This window comes from Odocoileus virginianus, unplaced genomic scaffold, assembly GCF_023699985.2.
Source record: "Odocoileus virginianus isolate 20LAN1187 ecotype Illinois unplaced genomic scaffold, Ovbor_1.2 Unplaced_Scaffold_12, whole genome shotgun sequence".
In the NCBI taxonomy this organism is placed as follows: domain Eukaryota; kingdom Metazoa; phylum Chordata; class Mammalia; order Artiodactyla; family Cervidae; genus Odocoileus; species Odocoileus virginianus.
The window spans coordinates 365,932-386,876 of record NW_027224274.1 but is presented as its reverse complement, the minus strand read 5'-3'; the positions used below and the strand labels follow the sequence as shown (position 1 = coordinate 386,876).

General features: G+C 36.0%; 1 protein-coding gene across 9 annotated transcripts in view; it reads left to right on the top strand.

The window, feature by feature from the left end:
• The window catches only part of DCAF6 (DDB1 and CUL4 associated factor 6), a 182,885-nt gene that overhangs the window by 101,887 nt on the left and 60,053 nt on the right, over positions 1-20,945 (top strand). For 5 of the 9 annotated variants that reach the window (XM_070462724.1, XM_020891867.2, XM_020891868.2 and 2 more), the window contains 2 exons: positions 9,056-9,226; positions 17,038-17,097. The exons of 2 other annotated variants lie outside the window; for them this stretch is intronic. In XM_070462724.1, coding sequence (XP_070318825.1) covers positions 9,056-9,226; positions 17,038-17,097 — 231 coding nt within the window. The remainder of the gene's footprint in view (positions 1-9,055; positions 9,227-17,037; positions 17,098-20,945) is intronic. 2 more of the 9 variants (XM_020891869.2, XM_020891870.2) reach the window with 1 other exon arrangement.

Sequence of the window (20,945 nt, the reverse complement as noted above, 5' to 3'; positions counted from 1 at the left end):
CTTTTTCTGTGAATATCTCTCTATTGTAAATGTTTGTATTTTTCATTTACGTCCCTTCCTTTTCTTCTGTCACTTTTGCTGGGGTGAAGGAGAGGCACAATGGGAATGTGAAGACTTGCTGGGCAGCACTCCATCTCATTGAACCGAATTATTTGCTTCTCTTAGTCTGTAACTGAGTCACTGAATGTTAGTGAGGAGATTCATGACCACAGATTTCACTGGGTGCTCCGCACTGTGTGTTAGAACAGTCTTTTAACACAATTGCTCTCCAACTGTCAGTTTCACACCTTATGTCTCTCAGACTTCTAGCACTACACTTTGTTCTCATCCTGCTCCCTAGCTGATAATCTTCTTTCATTCATAGTAGGGGGAAAAAAGCATTCACTTTCCTACTTTTGAATCTCTCAACTTTCCAGCATCTATACTCACATTGTCTAAGACAGAAGTGGTCACATTGTGGGAAGAAGTGTATCTGCTCCTAACAGAAGCTAACCAGTGCAGTTTCCATCTCTTTCCATCTTTTCAAGGAGTTTTCTCCTTGTCCTGCATCTTTATTATTATTACCTTTTCTACTGAATTTTTCTTTTCTGCCTCAAACATGCTCTGTTATTATCTTGTCTTAAAATCTCTTCATTGTCCCACATCCCCCTCCAGACCCATGTCTTTGCTCCTTTTATAATCAGAGTCTTCATGAGAGTAGCTGACATATACTGTCTCCTTTTTCTCACCATGTTCCACTTACTTACCAACCAACCCTAATCTGCCTTTTAACTTCCTTTTTCACTGAAACTTTTTGTCAAAGTCACTAGTGACTTCCATTTTGCCCCTAAAGTATACTTCTTTCTTTTAACCCAGTTGTATTTAGCATAGTCTGTCACTTCTTTCTTGAAGCACTTTTCTTTTTTGGCATCTGTGATACCACTTTTGCCTACTTAACTCTTACTAGCATCTCTGGTTTTCAGTAACCATTGTTGATATTTCTCATTCTATAATTACTTGTCAATATTTTAGTAGAACCCCATAGCCTGTGCTGTCTTCTCTACATGAACTCTGTCCCTCATAAAATTGTATCAATTTCTGGAGCATTTAATATCTCCAAATGTATACTGACAATCTGATCTTCTACCCTGAGTTACTTACTCCTGTGTCCAACTGTTTATTTAACACTTTGTTTTGGTTATCTTTGCTGTGAATAGATATCCAGTAATTTATTGTTTTTGGTCTAATATGTCCAACTATAATTTATCTTCCTTCCCTTCCTATCTCACTAATCTCTTTCATCTTGATCATTTCATATCTTAGTAAATTATAATTACTGCTTATTTTCTTATTTTAACAGACTATGGGTTACTGATCTGATTCCTTGCTTTCCTTCATGTCCCTCACCCAATTCATCATCTATTTTCTCTGTATCTAAGATACCCTTTACTTCTTTTCATCTTACTGGATTGGCCAAAAAGTTCTTTCAAGTTTTTTGCACAAGATGTCATGGAAAAACCCGAATGAACTTTTTGGCCAACCCAGTACTCCTATTCCCTTATACTTTATTCTCCATGAGGCAGCCAAAATGAGTATTTTAAATATTAAATCAGATTTTGTAACTTTGCCATCTAAAACTCCTCAAAGACTTTTGATTGCATTTTAAATATAAATAAAAGAGGAAAAAGAACTGAGTCTTTATGGCTGGTGCCTTGTCTACCTTTCTAGGCTCGTTTCGTACCGTACTCTGTCTTCCCAATGATCATCACACGTAGCTGTACTGATTTCAGTTCAGTTCCTTGAATATGGTAAGCTTTCTTTTGCCTCTTTCTTTTGGATTCTGAGTCTTTGTAACAAACTTACTGATCTCTGTACTTGAGAAGCTCTTCCCTTGGTTCTTCCTTTTTTTTTTGGTTCTCAGCTCAAATATCACCCAAGGGAGGTCTTTCATAACTCTCAGAGCTAGGTTCATCTTCCTTTCCTTCCTGCCCCAAAATTTTATTGTGTCTTGTATAGCCCTATTGTAATTATTTTATTTTTTATAGATTTGTTTATGACTATTTTCTCATTAAAATATGCTCTCATAAAGACAGAGATTTTATCTATCATAAGTTTCTCAAAGATACTGTTAAGTCCTTTTAAGCTGGTATAACCTATGTAATGTATATTTAGCTATTTGATAGTCTTTATAGTTTCAGTTCCATTTCATTCATTCTGGATGTTTCCAGTAGGCTCCACAAATTTGATGATATGTAGGGAAGATGCTGTGAATAGATATCCAGTAATTTATTGTTTTTGGATTCATTATTTGCCCTTAGCCTTCCAGACAACATAAGACTGGATACTTCTTTCTTACTTTGTTCCAGAAATACTTTATGGTAACTTATGGAAATACTCCTAAAAAAGCATTTTGATACGATGAAATCAGGACAGGTAAAATATGGGTAGGAGAAAAAATGGAGCCACAGTGACATGAATATATAAAGTATGTGCCTGAAGAGTAGTGTTAGAGGGGCCGCTGAATTGACTTTGAGTTTTGTAGCTGAATTAGGAAGATAATATACTCAAGTGGAATTTGAAGTCAGTTGGTCACTCTTTTAAAATTTTAATTTCTTCACCCTTTGTATTCTTGAATTTTATTTTTATTCACATAGACCATTTGAAACTACATTCTGTATACATAGCACAGAATCTGATTAGACATTTTGTTTCTTATTCGTGGTCTTTTCTTGAATGTTTAACAAAAGATGGTGCTTTTCAAAGTATGGTTATAAGATTACCTATTTAAAGACCAGAAAGGTATGAATGTGAGCTGAAACTATATAAGGTTAAAATGAGATCCTCATAATTTTATTTATAAAAAATATTTCAAAGTAACTACAAAATATTTTTTTCTTTCTCAATAATGCCTATCAGACATCAGTTTTAGTTGTTTCTCAAACTAAGCCTTTGTGTGTTATTTGTAATTTTTTCCCATGGTAAGGAGCTTCTTGTAATGAGAGTGTGTTAAATGAGACAGTCATTCTAATGTGTTATACTTTAATTTCCTCCTTTGGTCTTATTTTAATCTAAGAAAGAGAAGGTAGTTTCTTTGGATTGGGTAAACGATATCAGTACATAAAAAATTTAGTTTGGGGGGCTCACCTTGAGCGGTGCGTCACCTAGAGGATCCATGTGTTTCTAATTAATGGACCACTGCTAAGAGTCGGACTCGGCTGAGCAACTTCGCTTTCACTTTTCACTTTCATGCATTGGAGAAGGAAATGGCAATCCACTCCAGTGTTCTTGCCTGGAGAGTCCCAGGGACGGGGGAGCCTGGTGGGCTGCTGTCTGTGGGGTTGCACAGAGTCGGACACGACTGAAGCGACTTAGCAGCAGCAGCAGACCATGAGAACGGAATTTTTTTATGATAGTACATAATGACTTACATGTAGATTCCTGCTTATTTACATATTTCTGTGTCAGCTCAAGTTTTACATTTATTTAGGTCTATTCAGAATCTTTATGGCAGCATTGAGCTCTGTTGAAAAATTCCTGGGGAAGTAAAAACTCTTGTATGGCATAGCAAAGCAAACTTTTCAAAGCTGAGATAATCCAGTTTACAGTTTCCTTTAAAGGGTCAGGGTCTAATCAGATGAGATATATGCAGTTTAGAGAGTAGAAAAAAGTGGAACTATTAGGTTAATGACCACTTTGGAGAAACTAAAGAAGAGATCAGAGGAACTTGTAAATCAGTAAAGGAATGACCAGTTCCAATCTTGGAGATAGCAGTGAATGGCGACATGAAGTGAGATCTTAGTTCCCTGCCCAGGAATTGAATGTGTGTAGCCTGGCCTCCCTGGTGCCTCAGTGGTAAATAATCCATCTGCAATGGAGACACAGGCTTGATTCCTGGGTCAGGAAGATCCCCTGGAGGAAGGCATGGCACCCCACTCCAGTATTCTTGCCTGGGAAATCCCATGGACAGAGGAGCCTGGCAGGCTACACACAAAAGAGTTGGATACAACTTAATGATTAAACAACAACAACAAAAAGCCTGGATGAAAATCAGAAATACTAACCATCAGACCAGCAAGGGCTACTGACTAGAAGCAAGTTTTCCCTGGCTCTTGCCCCCATTGAAAAATGCTTTTCTCATGGAGGCAAAACTGTAAAACAGGTACAAAGTTTATTATTAGAGACACAGCACAACAAGTGGGAGAGCACACAGAGAAATGGTTTAGTTAAAATTGAAGTAAGGCAGAGATGCACATCCTGAGAGAAAGGGTGTGGGCATCCTCCCTAATGTGGAGGAGCACATTTAACTTCCTAAAGAGGAAGTTAAGTCATTTATATAGAGAGTTCTTCCAGGCCAATTACTTGGTTTCTTTTTCCACATCTGAAATTCTTTAGGACCCTCTCCAGTACGCATGCACAATTTTTTCCAAAATGATTTCCAGCTCAGAGGCCAGTGGGTCACCTGTGGCATCACACATTATGGATTGGTACCCCCTCCTTTTGACCCCTGAGAAGCCTTTCTGAACATGTGCAATGTCTCCCTTGCCCCAAGGGTAGATAATACTCGATCTCTTGATCTTTTCTCAACAGGATTTAGCCCCTCTTTGTGTCTGCCATGACTATTGTCTTAAAGTGTCCTCAAGGAGACAAAGTCAGGCTATTTACCCAATTTCTGTTGTTATTTCTGTTTCTGAAGGAGGCTGGTTGTAAATATCTAGCCTATCTCCTGTCTCAGGAAATGCAAACAGGAGGCTAGTTGTAAGTGTCTGGCCTGAAGCCCATCTTTTTAGCCCCAAGAAATGTAAACATGAGGCCAGTTGTAAATACCCAGCCTGGAGCCCATCTATTTCCTGCCTGTGTTCTAGGAGGAAAAATACCCAAGGATCACCTGTACAAAGGAGCAAGTTGGGAGTGATAGCAAGCAGGTAAAGTACCACCAAATTACATGTAAAAATAGTCCAGCTTCCAGGACAAAAGAACCTATGTACTGGAAGAGAGGCAGGACTGGAGGTTACAACCAGATGGACTTTCCTCGGGTCTGTGCTGTGCTCTTTAGTTGCTCAGTCGTCTCTGACTCTTTGCGACCCCATGGACTGTAGCCCGCCAGGCTCCTCTGTCCATGGGGATTCTCCAGGCAAGAATACTGGAGTGGGTTGCCATGCCCTCCTCCAGGGGATCTTTGCAACCCAGGAATCAAACCCAGGTCCTCCCGCATTGCAGGTGGATTCTTTACTTGCTGAGCTTACCTATGATTTATTGTTGTTTTACATCAGTAGGAATTGTCATTACGGAGACGTGCCTAGACTCTTTAAAAGCAAGAAGAGTAGAGTTAGTATCAGGAGATGGAAGTACAAATTTCCCGCTAGCAGTTCCTGCCTCATTGTTGAGCATTTGTTGTTGTTGCTGTTATTGTTTTTAAAATTCAGCCCAAAGATACTCGTATTCACTTTTGATTTTGGTTAATGTTAGCAAAGACTAAGTCTCCAAGTATTTATTCATATCACAGATGGTATATGTTTGTTTATACATTTTTAAAAGAATGTAATGTATATGTATCTTTCATGCCTTTAATATTTCAAACTGCTAACAGTACTATTTGCTCAGACTGGTATTTCTGCTTGAAATTTTAATTCAAAATTTGCCTTTTCTATTTAGGTCTGTGATGACTTCTTTCCCTAGCCTCTCTCTTTTTTTTTTTTTTTTTTTTTTAATTTTTAAACACAACCAGCCTTGTAAGTAAGCAAACAAATCCTTCTTTAAAAGGCACTGGGAGCATTGAATTAATGTTCATGACATTATCATAACTAAACCTTAATTTTCCAAGTTGTAGAACATCACTGCTCATACTTAGAGCCTGCTACAGTAGATTTGCTACATCGTCATTGTCTTGTGGGTCAAGGATGGAGACTCATATCCTCATAAAACATTTGTCACTGCAAGAAAGACGGTTTGAAACAACCACGAAGTTGGATGAATATTTTGTGATTTTTTTTTTTTTTAAGCAAAACTTGATGTATCTGTTATCTCTCTATGGTAATTTCTTTTGAAGTATAAAATGACAAACTTCATGGCTGCATAATAATGCTTTATTTTATATTGCTAAAAGTGTTACTACTATGCTGACAATAACTGTAGAATATGTATATACTTAAAAAGAAGACACAATAATATTGAGCATTACAATTTATTTGTTAGTGAATACTATCCTACTTGGTATGGAGAATTTTCTAGGAGGAACTGAAGACTGATGATACTTGAATTGTGAAATCTTAACCGCCAATTGAATAAAATTCTTTATAAATAGAGGACATGGTAACAAACGTTAGTATCTCTGGCATGATTGATTCTGAAGCAATAAACCAAATTTGCACTCTTATAATCTATATAAAAGAAGCTGAAGAGTGAAAAGTCTGACTTAAAATTCAGCATTCAAAAAACTAAGATCCAGGCAAATAGATGGGGAAACAATGGAAACAGTGACAGACTTTATTTTCTTGGGCTCCAAAATCACTGCAGATGGTGACTGCAACCATGAAATTAAAAGACACTTGCTCCTTGGAAGGAAAGTTATGACCAACCTAGACAGCATATTAAAAAGCAGAGACATTACTTTGCCAACAAAGGTCCGTCTAGTCAAAGCTGTGGTTTTTCCAGTAGTCATGTATGGATGTGAGAGTTGGACCATAAAGAAAGCTGAGTGCCAAAGAATTGATGCTTTTGAACTGTGGTGTTGAAGAAGACTCTTGAGAGTCCCTTGGACTGCAAGGAGATCCAATCAGTCAATCCTAAAGGAAATCAGTCCTGAATATTCATTGGAAGGACTGATGCTGAAGCTGAAGCTCCAATACTTTGGCCACCTGATGTGAAGAACTGACTCATTTGAAAAGACCTTGATGCTGGGAAAGATTGAAGGCAGGAGGAGGAGGGGATGACAGAGGATGAGATGGTTGGATGGTATCACTGACTCAGTGGACATGAGTTTGAGCAAGCTCCAGGAGTTGGTGATGGACAGGGAAGCCTGATGTGCTGCAGTCCATGGGGTCTCAAAGAGTTGGACATGACTGAGTGACTGAACTGAACTAACTGAAAGTTATTTGGTAATTTATATAATTTTCTGTGTCACTGAGAGAAATTCCATGTACTCCCTACATCAGATCTACAACTAATTTCTACACATATACTTGGTAGTACATCTACTTTGTTAGAGTGGATGAAATTTTTATGTACATGTCTAAAGTCAGTTCCTCCTCTTATCTACTGCAACTCATCTCTTTTGGTCTATTCAAGGGCATCATTCCTGCATTTGCCCACTTCTTCTTCTTCTTTTCTCTCCTCTTTCCAATTAAGTGTATGTCCATCAGTCTACAGACATATGTAGTCTGTCCAAAACTAAAGCAAATCTCCCTTGATTCTATTCTCCCACCAACAGTCAGCCAGTTTCTCTTTTCCCCATTCACAGCAAAACTTCTGGAAAAAGTACATATGCTTTGTCTCTCTACTTCTTTACTTCCCTTTTCTCTTGAACCTATTCCAGTCGGGTTTTGGCCTCTGTGACTTCACTCAAATGGCTCTTGTCAAGCCATTTTCTTTGTGGTTAGTTTTGTGTGTGTGTGTGTGTGGTTAGTTCTTGGTCAGTGTCTTTTTCATTGTATCAGCAGACACAGCTGCTAACTTTATCCTTCCTGAAATGCTTTGATCCCTGAGCTTATAGAACTCGGTTCACTCAGTCCTCCAATCTCCTTTTTGCATTCTCCTTATTCTTGCTGCTCTTCCCTTCAGTTTAGTACTTAGACTTCTTTATTTTTACTTACTGTTTCAGTGACTGAAAGTAACGTTGTCATTGACATCCAGATTTACTGGTGAATTCTAACCTATCATAGTGAGTCCCTATTCAGTTTCTCCATTTGGGTACTAATTTTTTTCTTAAGTACTACTTCCTCCTCTGCTCTTCCCTGTCACAATAAATGGCAACTTCATTTTTCCTGTTATCCACACTGAAAACGCTGGGATCACGCTACATTCAAGCTATCAGCAAATTTTTCTGTCATTACCTGTAACATATATATCCCACATCCAGATACACTTCCCCTTCTGAGCAGTTGTACTTTTTTCTTTGCCTGGAACAGTTTTCCTCCAGATGGCCATGTGGGTTACTCCCTTACATCTTTGAAGTCTTTTTTCAAAAGTCATCTTAGGAGAAGAAGCCTTCCATGATGATCATATATAAAACAGCAGCCAGTCCCCCTCTGTCTTCATCACCCCTATCTTACCCTGCCCAGTTTACTTCATGGCAGTTATCCCTACATGATACAAACACATACAAATACACAGTAGTATGTTTTCTTCTCAGAACACATCAGTAGGAACTGTTTTTTTGTTCAATTTTTACTTATCCCAGGAACCTAAAACAATGCCTCATACTTAGTTAGGTACTCAGCATTTTCTGCACAGTTTCATGTTATACTATTTTTTATCTATGGCCACTGCTTCAGATGAAGTATAAGAAAATGTTAAAGATTATGTAAATATTATTCATCTTAAAAGAAAAAGTAAATGATAATTCTAACATAAAAAGAAACATTTTAGCTGAAAAATATGTAGCTTTTACCTTTTTAAAGGGCTCTCTACTAATAAATTTCAAGAATTGTTTCCAAACGTGTAACTTTTTCATAATCTTAATTATTATCTGATTGAAATTTGTAAAGTAGTTTTTGTATATAGATTAAATGAGATAACTGATATTTTCTAATTGTTGTAAAAGGAGATGCAATTAGCAAAGGAATGTTCACTTTTCAATGTTTCACTATGAAAGATTTTACTTTCACTCTGTATAATTACATAAATGTTCTTAGAGAACTCTGTCTTATTCATCGTAGTTAAACGTAGTTACACAGTTAAACTATAAGTGTGTATAGTTTTTCATAATTTAATGATCAGTGACTTTTTATGAGTAGTTTGCTTTTAGCATTCTTCTGTGAGACGTTTTAATTATACCCTTCTCTCTTTAAAGTGTACTTGTGTTCTTACTATTTTCTGTTTCATTGCTATCTTTTCATCTTTGTTTTCCTACCTGTATCAGAATTTCTAAGGGGGCCTGAGATAGCTTTGCTCCGTAAGCGCCTGCAGCAACTGAGGCTTAAGAGGGCGGAGCAGCAGAGGCAGCAGGAGCTCGCTGCGCGTCCCCAGCCACAGCCTTCCGCCTCTGATCAGTCTTCTCCCGAGGGCTCTTCACAGGACCCTCAGACTGCAGGTTGTTAATACCGAGTGTTCTTAAGCAGCTGGTATCGTTCTTTGTTTGTTTTTAACACTGCTGCTGTGTATAAGATGCTTCTCTTTTCCCCTTTCAAAGAAAGCTGATGCGCTTGAGGCTGTTCTCTTCATTTTTAGTATATGGTGAAATTTATCATCACAGGGCTAGAAGGACAGATTGCCAACAGCACTTGCTAGCCAGAAGAATATAAAATAATTTATTATTTTATTTGTAATTTTAGAGAAGGGCAAATATTTATTACTTCTACAGCTAATGAGCTACCATCTAATAATCTAGTGAATTTGGAGCCTGCATTGATATTTCTATTGAAATTTCCTGTATCTTGAAATGATATCTGTGCTTAAGGCTCCTACCTCCTCCTCTTTTTTTTTTTGCTTTGAGAGTTAACCAGTACTTCTATTACCACATAAACATAGTAATGCTAGATTTTGGCCAATCATCCAATTCTGTAATCATTTGAAAATTTTCAATATTTGCTTTCATAGTCCTCCTACACATACTCAACTTTCTCATATGTAGGGCAGGAAAAATATTCTGGTTTTATGTTCCTGTTCTTAATATATAAAACTCTGATAAGACAGTAATAATCTATACTACTCTGTTTTTCATTGAGTATTTTAGTGGCTCACTTTTTTTTAATAGCCAAAAGCTCATGATGCTCAGTAAACATTTGTTGAAAGAATTAGTGAGAGACACAGCATAGAGTAATGTCAACTTAATTCTTTCAAGAAAGATAATAAATATACATCTTATACTATAGGTACTACAGTAGGTGCTGTCATGCTAATGAGATTTACTACTTTGACATACTTTATTTTGCCACTCTAAGGAGTGATGAGTTGGGAATTAATTACTTTGAGAACTCTGACTAAATTACTTGGAATTAATCTGTATATTGTTAGAAGCGGATAACCTCTTCTTTACAAATAAATATCTGTTTCCACTAAGTGCTGTGGTAACAAAAGCATATTATATAATACCATGGTGAAATAAAATAGATTTAAATAACTGCAATATAGCTGTGATATTTGTAACAAATTATGGACCTGATTTTTAACTTGGTACTATATAAATAGAATATCAGTGAGGCAAAGATGTTTTTCTCTCATTTTTTTTACCGTAGAGCAATCTTTTCCCATACATTAATAAGAAAGTTTGATTCGATTACAGTTGTAACACTTAGTATTAAGACATTTTGCTATGATTTTGTGCTGTATAGCACAGGGCTTCCCTGTTGGCTCAGTGGTAAAGAACTCACCTGCCAATGCCAAAGACCTGGGTTTGATCCCTGGGTCAGGAAAATCCCCTGGAGAAGGAAATGGCAACCCACTCCAGTATTCTCGCCTGGGAAATCTCATGAACAGAGGAACCTGGTGGGCTACAGTCCATGGGGTTACAGAGTGGGAGGGACATGACTGAGGACACACACATGCTTAGCACAGGGGTTTTAAAAGTAAAAATATACAACATATAAAACAATAAGAAAGAAGTCTCTACATGTATAAATATTTTTAAAATACTGAAATTTAGCAGATAACAAACCAAATATTAGAGTGAATTTGAGTATAAAACAAAACTGCCTACATTATTGGTAGAGAAATATACATTGTGGACATTAGGAAAATATTGACACTGAGTCTTTATATCTAGTTCATTCATTTGAATTGAAACCAGTTCTTTTTAGAATCAAAAAGCTTTTGGGTGGTTATATGTTTTTTTGTGAAATAAGATGCTGTTTTCCCCACTCTTAGCATCATTCTTGTTAAATAATACCTAGTTTGATAACCAGTGCATTTGTGGTAATTTTTATGGAGCCAGTGTTGAATCGGATACCTTGCCAGTTTTGCAGCTGAGAAACACGTTAATTTTATTTGTTGTTACTGAACAACTCCCTTGGGCCCCTGAGGCTGCCCACATGGACCAATGTTAGAGGCCCCTTACTCAGTGTGTGTCTGCTCTGCCCTACAGCGTGAGATAGGCTGTATACGTCCGTACCGCATGCTTTCTGATACAGCATGCATGTAAGACCACTGGTAATCTAACCTCTAACATGCCCTAGGTTCATTTGTTAGCCTTACTTTTATCTTATTCTTTCTTCACATGGCAGGAACACTGCTTGGTAACTAAAAACTTTAAGAACAGCTGAATAATGTATTGTTAGTTTGTTACAAAGAATATCTTGTTCATTTAGTAAATCTTGAAAAGGAGGAAAGATGAGTTGACTTAATGCAAAATTCTTCATTTTGGAACATCCAAATTTTAGAAATACAGAGTAGAAATTAAATTTATGAAATTCAGCAGGGAGATTGGTTATATTTGAACAACAATTCACAAAACATTTTCCTACATTTCACAATGTATGAATACAATTTTGTGTGTGTATATTATGGGCATTAATTGATCCATTCATTCATGCTAGATATTACTACTAAAATCATGAATATGGTTAGCAGAAAATTTAACATTCTATATCTTAACTTTTTAGCAATAGATTAATGCTCAGTTCTCATAAAACATTTTCCCATTGTGTCTTGATATCCTCACAGTGTCAGCAAATGATGATACTATCAGTAAAGTATATTTCTATCATCATCTCACCTGTTTAAGTCTTTTAGGTATAAGATATTCAAAGGAGGCATTAATGTAATTTTGGAAACCAAGAAATTTTAACAAATGCAGAATTTCTGAGTGATTACATTGTCTGGTAAATATTTTATTCTTTTTTCAAAGTACAGGACTCATGAGAATATTTTGTGACAGGATAAATATTAGATGAAGCTACCTAATACCTAATTTCTGTAGGAAAATGGCATCAAACCCTCAAGCCGTTTTATAGAGTCTACATTTTAATGGGATCAAATGAGAACGTGTCTGATGCCAATATTTCTTGGCAATTGAAGACTAAAACATTCTAAGGCATCAAACAGTAGTAAAATGAGCTGTGTAAGATAGATTGTATACGTTTTAAACAATTCTCCAAGGCACCAAGCAGTATTTAAAATGATCTGTATAAGATAGATGTTAATATACATTTTAAACAATTCTCCCCCTCCCATTTTTTCAGCTGTGAAATTAGAATTTCATGGGGAAATTCTAATATAAAATACATAAATGACACACTGTTGTGACTGAACAAAAAGAAGAGTGTTAAGAAATGACAGCCTAATTCCTTGTCCCTCTTGCCACACCCAAGCCACCTCTGCTCTCAGAAGAAAAACCACTGCTCTAAAACAATTTTTGACACCTGTAAATGATAATTATTCATAGCTAATTTCTAATATTTTATTTTTCAAAATTAGTATGTATTTCTATAAAATATTCACATTTTTAGTTTTTAAAAAGTGCACTTTTTTTAGACTTTTAGGAAATACATCATAACTCGTTTCTAATCTTTCAGTGATTTTTTTTTTTTAATCATAAAGAGATGAATTTACTTTCATCAGATCACTGTCTAGGTGTTAGACTGGCTGAGTTCTTATTCCTGGCCTTATGAAAAACGACCTTGGGCAGGTCATTTGGTTGCTTTATGCCTCAGTTTCCCAGCTATTGATTTATTTAGTTAGCGTGGCATAAGGATGGGATAGAGAATACTGTATAAAGTTTTTATCCTCCTAAATAGAAAAGTACACATAATATTGGACTATCTTAATTATAGTAGCTTTAACTTACTATAAATACCTAAAGATATCCTCATATTACGACCATGAAAGATTGATAGTATTCAGGGTTTTGAATGAGCTGTATGTATGTTTTTCAGATGAATGCCATAAACAGCTGTGGCAGAGGCATTCAGCATATGGCTGATTTTAAACCCAACTCTTTCTTTCCATTTCAGGTCCCCTGAAGTCATGGGTTGCTGGCTCCTGCTCAGAGTGACGACACCCTGTGGAGTCTGCTGGTACTGGCCCAACCACCACAGAGCCCCACTGGAGCATGGAGCCAGCCTAGAGAGGGTGTCAGGTAGGAACTGTTTTTTCACTTTATGGCACGGTTTTGCCAATTGGAAAAGAAAAAAGTAATTTTTATGCCCTGTAAAGGGTATAAAACATTGGTGAATATTTTAAAGGGCTTTTCAAAACTGAGCCATATTGGAAAAAATCAGCATTTACCCAGTCCTGTGAAAATAGTCTTCTGTACAACATCCAGTTCCCCACAGTGTCCATGATGTTAATTACAGGTAGCACTTCTCAAGTGGATGCATTTGACCCAGGTTTTTAGTGTTTATAACATGAGCATTTAGTAAATCAAATGTGATGTTGACTTAGTTCTGCAAGTACTTTTTAACAACTTTAAATGACAGGGTCCTAAGCAACACAGTGATGGGTCGCTTAGAACTTTAAATGTGGGACTGTGCTCTGTGTTTTTCATTCAACACTATGTTTGAGAAAAACAAGCAAGTAATAACATTAGTTGACCCTTTCCTGTGTGCTATTGAAGTAGCTTACATAGATTATCTCATTAGATCCTCACAAGAACAGTATGTGGTAGATATCATAATTGTCCCTATTCTACAGATGGAGAAACTGAGACTTAGAGATGTTAAATAACTTGCCCATGATTACAGTATTACTGAGTAGAAAAGCCAGATTTGAACCCAGGGAGTCTGACTAGAGTCTTTGTTATTTAAATTATAATTCTTTATTTTTTCCTACAGTTAAGAAAGTTTGAATGTCAAGGGGCTAAAGAATTTTCTCAAAACTAGAACATGAAATATTTGGAGATATATAGTAATTAGGCATGAGACACCTTAGCTTAGACTGAAGGAGTTTTTGCTTAAAGTTTATCTATACTTTAAAAATAATAATAATCTAAGAGACTGGCAATAAGCTGACCAACTGTACTGCATTTTGTAATAAATTATTATGGGACCATATAGCCAATTTTTATTTTGTGATAGTGCTTTCTAGAAGATATTTCACAGAGAGTTGGAGTAGAGTATGCAAACATTGAAGCAAAAACCATTGAAATAATACTTACTTTTTTTTAATATTAGATATTCTGATGATTATTATGTCAATATTTGGATATTTGGAAGTATTTCTGTAAATTAGAAGTTATAGGTATTATATTTATGAATATCTAGTGATATAGAAACATTTTACTTCAAATGTTTATGTAACAGGATAGTAATCCTTTCAAAAACAGTTGCATAGTACCCAAAATTAAAAATAGAATGGAAGCAATGATCAAGAAGGATTTCTTCTTAAAAATTGTTCTTCAACATGTGAAGAAAGATTATTCCCCAGATATACATAATATCTGGACAGACTGTAAAACCAAGAAGGAAGACCTTTTAATTTAACATTATCTTTCTGCCTTAATCTAAGCTTCATTAATTAAATACTTCAAGAGTTTGAACATACACAGTTCTTTGAGATGACAGCATTTTGATCCTTTCTCAGTGTGTTTTATTTAAAAACTTGCATAAGATGCACTTTATTTCTTAAGATTTGTGCATTCCATAATATTCGTGACAAAATTAAATATTTGAAAAAAGATTGCATGGAAAGTTGTTCTCAGGCTCTTAGGAAGAGTATAATGGAATGTATAATGGATCCAAAGGGATAAAAAATATTTCATAAGAGGCTTTCTAGGAAGATTTTCCAATACTCATTTCACTGACTCACATTTTTTCATTTTTCTTAAAAAATATAATTATGTTTTTTTCCCAAAGATTGACTCATCTGCTCTTCAGAAAGAACATAAACAGGAATATTGTGTCTAACTCAGAAACTGATATTTGAGAAGTCTTATAAAAGAACGTATAGTGTGACTAGATTAGGGAACCAGTTAAATTACCATCTTCCCGTTTTCTTTTTTGTTTAGTGCAGATATGTCGGCGCTCCCCTGGTGGCTCATAGGTAAAAAATGCCTGCCTTTGCAGGAGATGTGGGCTTGATCCCTGGGTCGGGAAGATTCCCTGGAGAAGGCAATGGCAACCCACTCCAGTACTCTTGCCTGGAGAATCCCATGGGCAGAGGAGCCTGGTAGACTGCAGTCCATGGGTCGCAAAGACTTGGACACAACTGAGCGACTACACGACAGCAACAGATTTGTTGAGCTGAATATTCTGATGAAGCAGTGATAAGGATACTATTATTTAAATAATGATCATGCTTTATGAAAATCTAGTAGTGTAAAAATTTATGACCAAACTGGTTACCTCAGAAGGCAGACAATTTGAAATTAATATAAGTAGTCCTGGTAGCAGGATTCAGAGTTTTAAGTGTACAAGCAGTCAAGTGGTATAAAATTGCTAAGAATCAAGGATATATTAGAAAACTTAGCTATTGAGTTATGGTCACTCATAAATCGAAATACTTACCGTTGGGAGAATAATGTGTCATTATAAATAGCTATTGATCAGTCAGAAGTGCAGAGTTTTTATGAACAACTTTGCTAAGAACTAGAGCATAGGCTCGGAGGAGGCAGTGGCACCCCACTCCAGTGCTCTTGCCTGGAGAATCCCACGGGCAGAGGAGCCTGGTGGGCTGCAGTCCATGGGGTCGCTAAGAGTCGGACACAACTTCACTTTCACTTTCACTTTTCACTTTCATGCATTGGAGAAGGAAATGGCAACCCACTCCAGTGTCCTTGCCTGGAGAATCCCAGGGACAGCGGAGCCTTGGTGGACTGCCGTCTGTGGGGTCGCACAGAGTCGGACACGACTGAAGTGACTTCACAGCAGCAGCAGAGCATAGGTTGTTAGAAACTAGGAATTATTCTTACATTTAGTGGAGAGCTTTGTATGCTTGCTATCCACATTTTCTCTTTTCCTGTAGCTCTGCTAGGACACTGGAACCCAAGCCAGTAATAGTAGCTACCTCCTTCTGTTCCCTCATGCCTTTCTTAGTTACCAGATCTCTAGAATGACCAGGAAGAAAGGAGCGTGTTAGACCTAAAAATATTGTGACTTGTCCTCTGTCACACAGTTAATTTATTGTCAAAACCAAAGTTGGAATCAACACTGACTAATTCTAGACTGGTGCATTTTCCATTTCATCATGCTGCCTTACTTTATACGAGTGTTTTTCAAACAGTAGAACCCATTTATTTATAAAACAAATTCTTTTACATAGAAACTCAGTGTATCCAAAGGGTAAAAATAAAACATTCTGTTTGAAGCCAAGGTAGGAAGCGTGAAGCCCAAACCATAAGCCTTTTCTTTGCCTTTCTTTTCCTTTTCTCACCATACACCTAAAGAAACCAAAGGCTTCACAGTACAGTTTTAATATGTACCACATACCATAGAGTTTTTAAAAGTTACTATGTTTCTATAATGGTAATTACATCATTAAATATTGCTCATAAGCCATTTTCCTTGTCTTATGTCTTTGAGTTCCTTTTTCAACTCAAGATAACATCTAGCTAAGTGTAGTCAGCATCTCATTTCATGCTTTGAATCCTCCAATCCAAAATAAAGCCATCTTAAGGAGCTGGAAAGAGGGTTTGAGAAAGACAAGGAGTCTTTCTTTTGGTGAGGGAGATACTCTGTTTCTATTTTATCTACCTTGCACTTTGTGCCTGTGCTAAATGAGTTTGATAAAAAGTATATGCATGGAAGTAGAAGAACATTTTCTCAACTCATTCTCAAAGTTGCTAAATGCTTGCCTGGAATAACATATCTTAAGCACATGGCCTTGCTTACTCACTGCTTGGGAAATACACCACAGTACTTACTTCTATTCCCCACCATTATACATTTGTTTCTTAAGCTTAGAGATGATCATGACATTGCTGTGCAGTTTTCTGCTGCTTACTTTTAAGTTAAAATCTCATTTTTGTTTCAGATTCTCCTTCTTCTGTGGTTAACAAACAGCTTGGATCCATGTCACTTGACGAGCAACAGGGTGCGTGCAACAGGAGATGCGCTATGCCCATCCATCCATAGTTTATTGCAATGCATAAACCACGCTCTCTCTCACTTTTTCATAGCATTTCATTGTGATTATGGTCTAAATAGTCAGTATTTTGTGGGCTAAATTATCTTAGGTGGTATTATGCCCAAAGAGCCTCCTTGGACCATACAAATTACTTTCTGTGTAAGCTAATTTATTTGAAATCTCTCCCTATAACAGTATTATATGTATATAAAAAAGATCCCTTTTTACAAATTCTAGCTGTCATAAAATTGTGTGTAGAGCTTAGGTGTGAGGTTAGCATATTACCTGGTGGCTACTTTTGAAAAAGTTATTTGAGCATAAAAATGTTCTGCATTACTACATTGCTGTCATATACTTGGTCTTATGTCTCACTTATCTGATGGTTGAACTCTAGGTAGCTTTAAGAAATACGATTGTCAATGCAGAGATAAGCTCCGAAGTCACAAATCAGAAGGGAAAATAACTTCCTCTTCCACTTGCCTTCTGAAGTAGGAGAGGTGTACAGTCTACTTTGGAGCCTTAAGCGGAGGTTGATGAAGTAGATTTTACAAATATTTTTCAAAAATGTAACTTAGCCCTAAAGCCATAAGCTTTAGTTGACAAAGTTTCCATATGTAGGGTGACTCATTTGTCATTGGGGAAATGAAATATTGCTGAAGTACCTATTTAGTGTGAAATAGATCTAATTTTAACTGTCTTCTTGGAGAATTATTCAGAAACTAATTTTGAAACAAATTTAAAAACTCCTTCTGTACATCTGATCTTAAATTATTCGTTATAGACCTGAGATGGCAAATATTTGCTATAGGTTTTTCTGTTCTTGAAAATGAATGAATTCATAAGTGAATTTGAGAACTAAGAAGTTATGCATGTTTTATCTTTATACATTTATTGTAGAGATATTAACAGTAAAGAATGATTAAAGTGTAAAACACAATTATTATATATAATATATTGTACTACTGTTTAGAACTGCTCTCCAATCAAATAATCTTTTTTTTGGTAAGTCTATATGAATGTAAATACTACTGAAGAGTTTGTAGCCACATTCATATTTTATTTAATCTTACAGAAAAATTTCCATAGAATTATGTTGAATATTATATTTACGTTGGTAATTAATTTATATATGTTATGACATATGACAGAAAGAAATGAGAATAAAAGATAGCTCCCAGATTTTTGCCATCAATGCCTGGGTAAACGATTCCATTTACTAGGGTAAGCTAGTTCGGGGGCAGAAATCAGGAGTACTTTTTGGGCCATGTAAAGCATGTTTGCTTTGTAGTTATGAGTGGAGATGTTATATAAAAGGTCAGATACTGAGTAGGCTTGGCAGAAGCTGCATGATGATAGACCATCAACAGTGTAACTTGGTAGGAAGTTCTCTGAGCAGAAATGTTCAAATGACAGCATATCCAAATGAATTAGGTCCTGAGGTTTTACATGCCTTTTTGTTTAGCGGTACCTCTTTTAATGTACTGGGGACTTCTACATGACAGGGTTTTATCACCTAGAGATAACCTCTACTATAAAAGTGAACTGAAACTTCCCACTACTGTCTTTCTCACCTTGACTAATACAGTAACCTCTTAACTGGTCTCCTCACATCCTTTCAGGCTGTATCTGTTCTCTTATCACCAGGCAGAGTAAACTTTTAAAAATGTAAATCTAAGCATATTATTATTCACTTGCATGAAACTTTTAAACGGCCTGTTTGCCCTTAAGGCAACCTAAATCCATACCTTGGCTTGCAGAGCCATACACACCGGGCCCTTTCTCTCACTCACTAAGCTTTTGACAATTTGGCCTTATTTCGTTTTTCTAACACTAAGCTCATTTCCCTCTTAAATCTCTTGTGAATGCTGTTGTCTCTACCGAAATGTTTTTGTCTTCAGCAACTTCTACTCATCAAAACTCACTTAGATGCTACTTTTCCAAAAGTAGTATGATGTTCTAATCTGAAGTAGTTCTCCTCTCTTTATCTCTTTGTGACCTGCTGTCTCTCATCACATTTGTCAGAATTTATAATCATACCTTTATTTTAGGGATTGTTTAATACCTGTCTTTCTCTGTATTCTCTGAATGTTTTCATTCACTGTAGTATATTCAATGCCTAACACCATATCTGTTGTCATTAAACGGTAGATATTTTTTGAATGAGTGAATAAAACAATTGTTTAAGCAGTGAGATGCCCTAGAAATTATTCTAGCTTGGGAGAAACATGACCAGATTTATGTGTTGGATCATTTTGGCAGCTTTATAGATGGTTGATTGGAAGGGAGTAAAGTTGAAGGTGGCAAGACCATGTAAAAGGTCACATGACCTATTTGTTTGTTTGTTTTTTTAATATTTAAGGGCTAGAATTGATGGGACTTTGAGAAAGATTAGTTTTTAAAAACGAGAGAATGATAACCCAGATGTCTCGATGGGGCAATAGATCGTAATACTGTCAACTAAGGGATTTCAGGAGAAACTTCCAGTTACAGGGGAAAAAAGATACATGAGATTTTCTTGATATGTTTAGTCTGAATTACCTTTGGACATCATATGGAGAAATATCATAGTTTCTGGAAGTCACCAGAGAAGTCTGAGGTGGAGATAAAAATAGGAATTGTCAATTTACAGATAACCGTTGAAATGGTGAGGATGGATAAAATGGTCTAGGAAGAGAGGATTAAGTGAAGAGAGGAAAGTCTACGTTACAGAGAGCAAGCAGAGAAAAGGACCTGGCTGAGGAGACAGAAAAAGAGTGAGCTGGGAAATAGGGCAGAAACAATGCTGCATCCAGAGTCACAGGAAAAGTAAAGCTCTGGGAGGAACTGGTCAGTAAGTGCATTGCGATGTAAGGCTGTCAGATATGAAAAGGACAGAGAAATTTTCTTGAATTTGGCAGTGCTTTGGCACTGCAGTTATTATGTGAAGGCAGAAGCCAGATAGTAGTGGTTGAAGGAGACAGATTTTTTTTTAAAGTGGAGACATTGTTATGTAGACGACTCTTTCAGTAAGCTCTTCATTACAAATGAAAAGACAGAGAAAAGGTAATGTCTAACTGAGTATGTTTACAAAGTAAAGAATCTTTGTAGAAGAGTATGTATAGGGAATAATTAATGTCCTCAGATAAGCTATTTTAGTCTTTGATGAGACCCTGGTTCTCCGTTTTACCTTATAAAATGGAAAAAGTAATATATTGTTTTTTCCTGAATATATAATGATTATCTTAAGCATATTTTAAATTTCTTTTTTCTTACTTTTTTTTTTCATTTTTTCTTACTTTTAAAGAGACACTATTACATTTTTAAATTGATAATTCAGTTTTATACTTTCCTGACAGTGTTCATCTTCCAGATGTCCAGGTACTTAATTTCCCATAGAGTTCATAGATTTTCTTTATTTTGATTTAGGGATTACCAGGATAAAAATGTTACTAATTAAAAAAAATTTTAATAGTAATTGACATGTTTCACTGCAAAGATTTATTTTCTTTCAATAATTGTATATACATTATTGAACTGATTGATTCCAATCAGTGTTTTCATGTATTTATTTTGAATTTTAAAAAAAAGCTTAGTCTAATATATTTAGTTTAAACCTTAAGATCATAAATGCAGCTGCCTGGTTGCCTCAATAGTTTTTGTTTTATTAAAATATTTTTTAAAGAAATAAGTGTACAGCATATATGTTGTTTTTCTCCTGTTGTAAAGTACTTTGCTCTATTCTCCAAACTTAGAGCTGTGTGTACACACATTGACAACCCTTCTGTGCTGACTAGAAACTATTTGAATAAGCACACTACATTTGTCACGCATTTAGT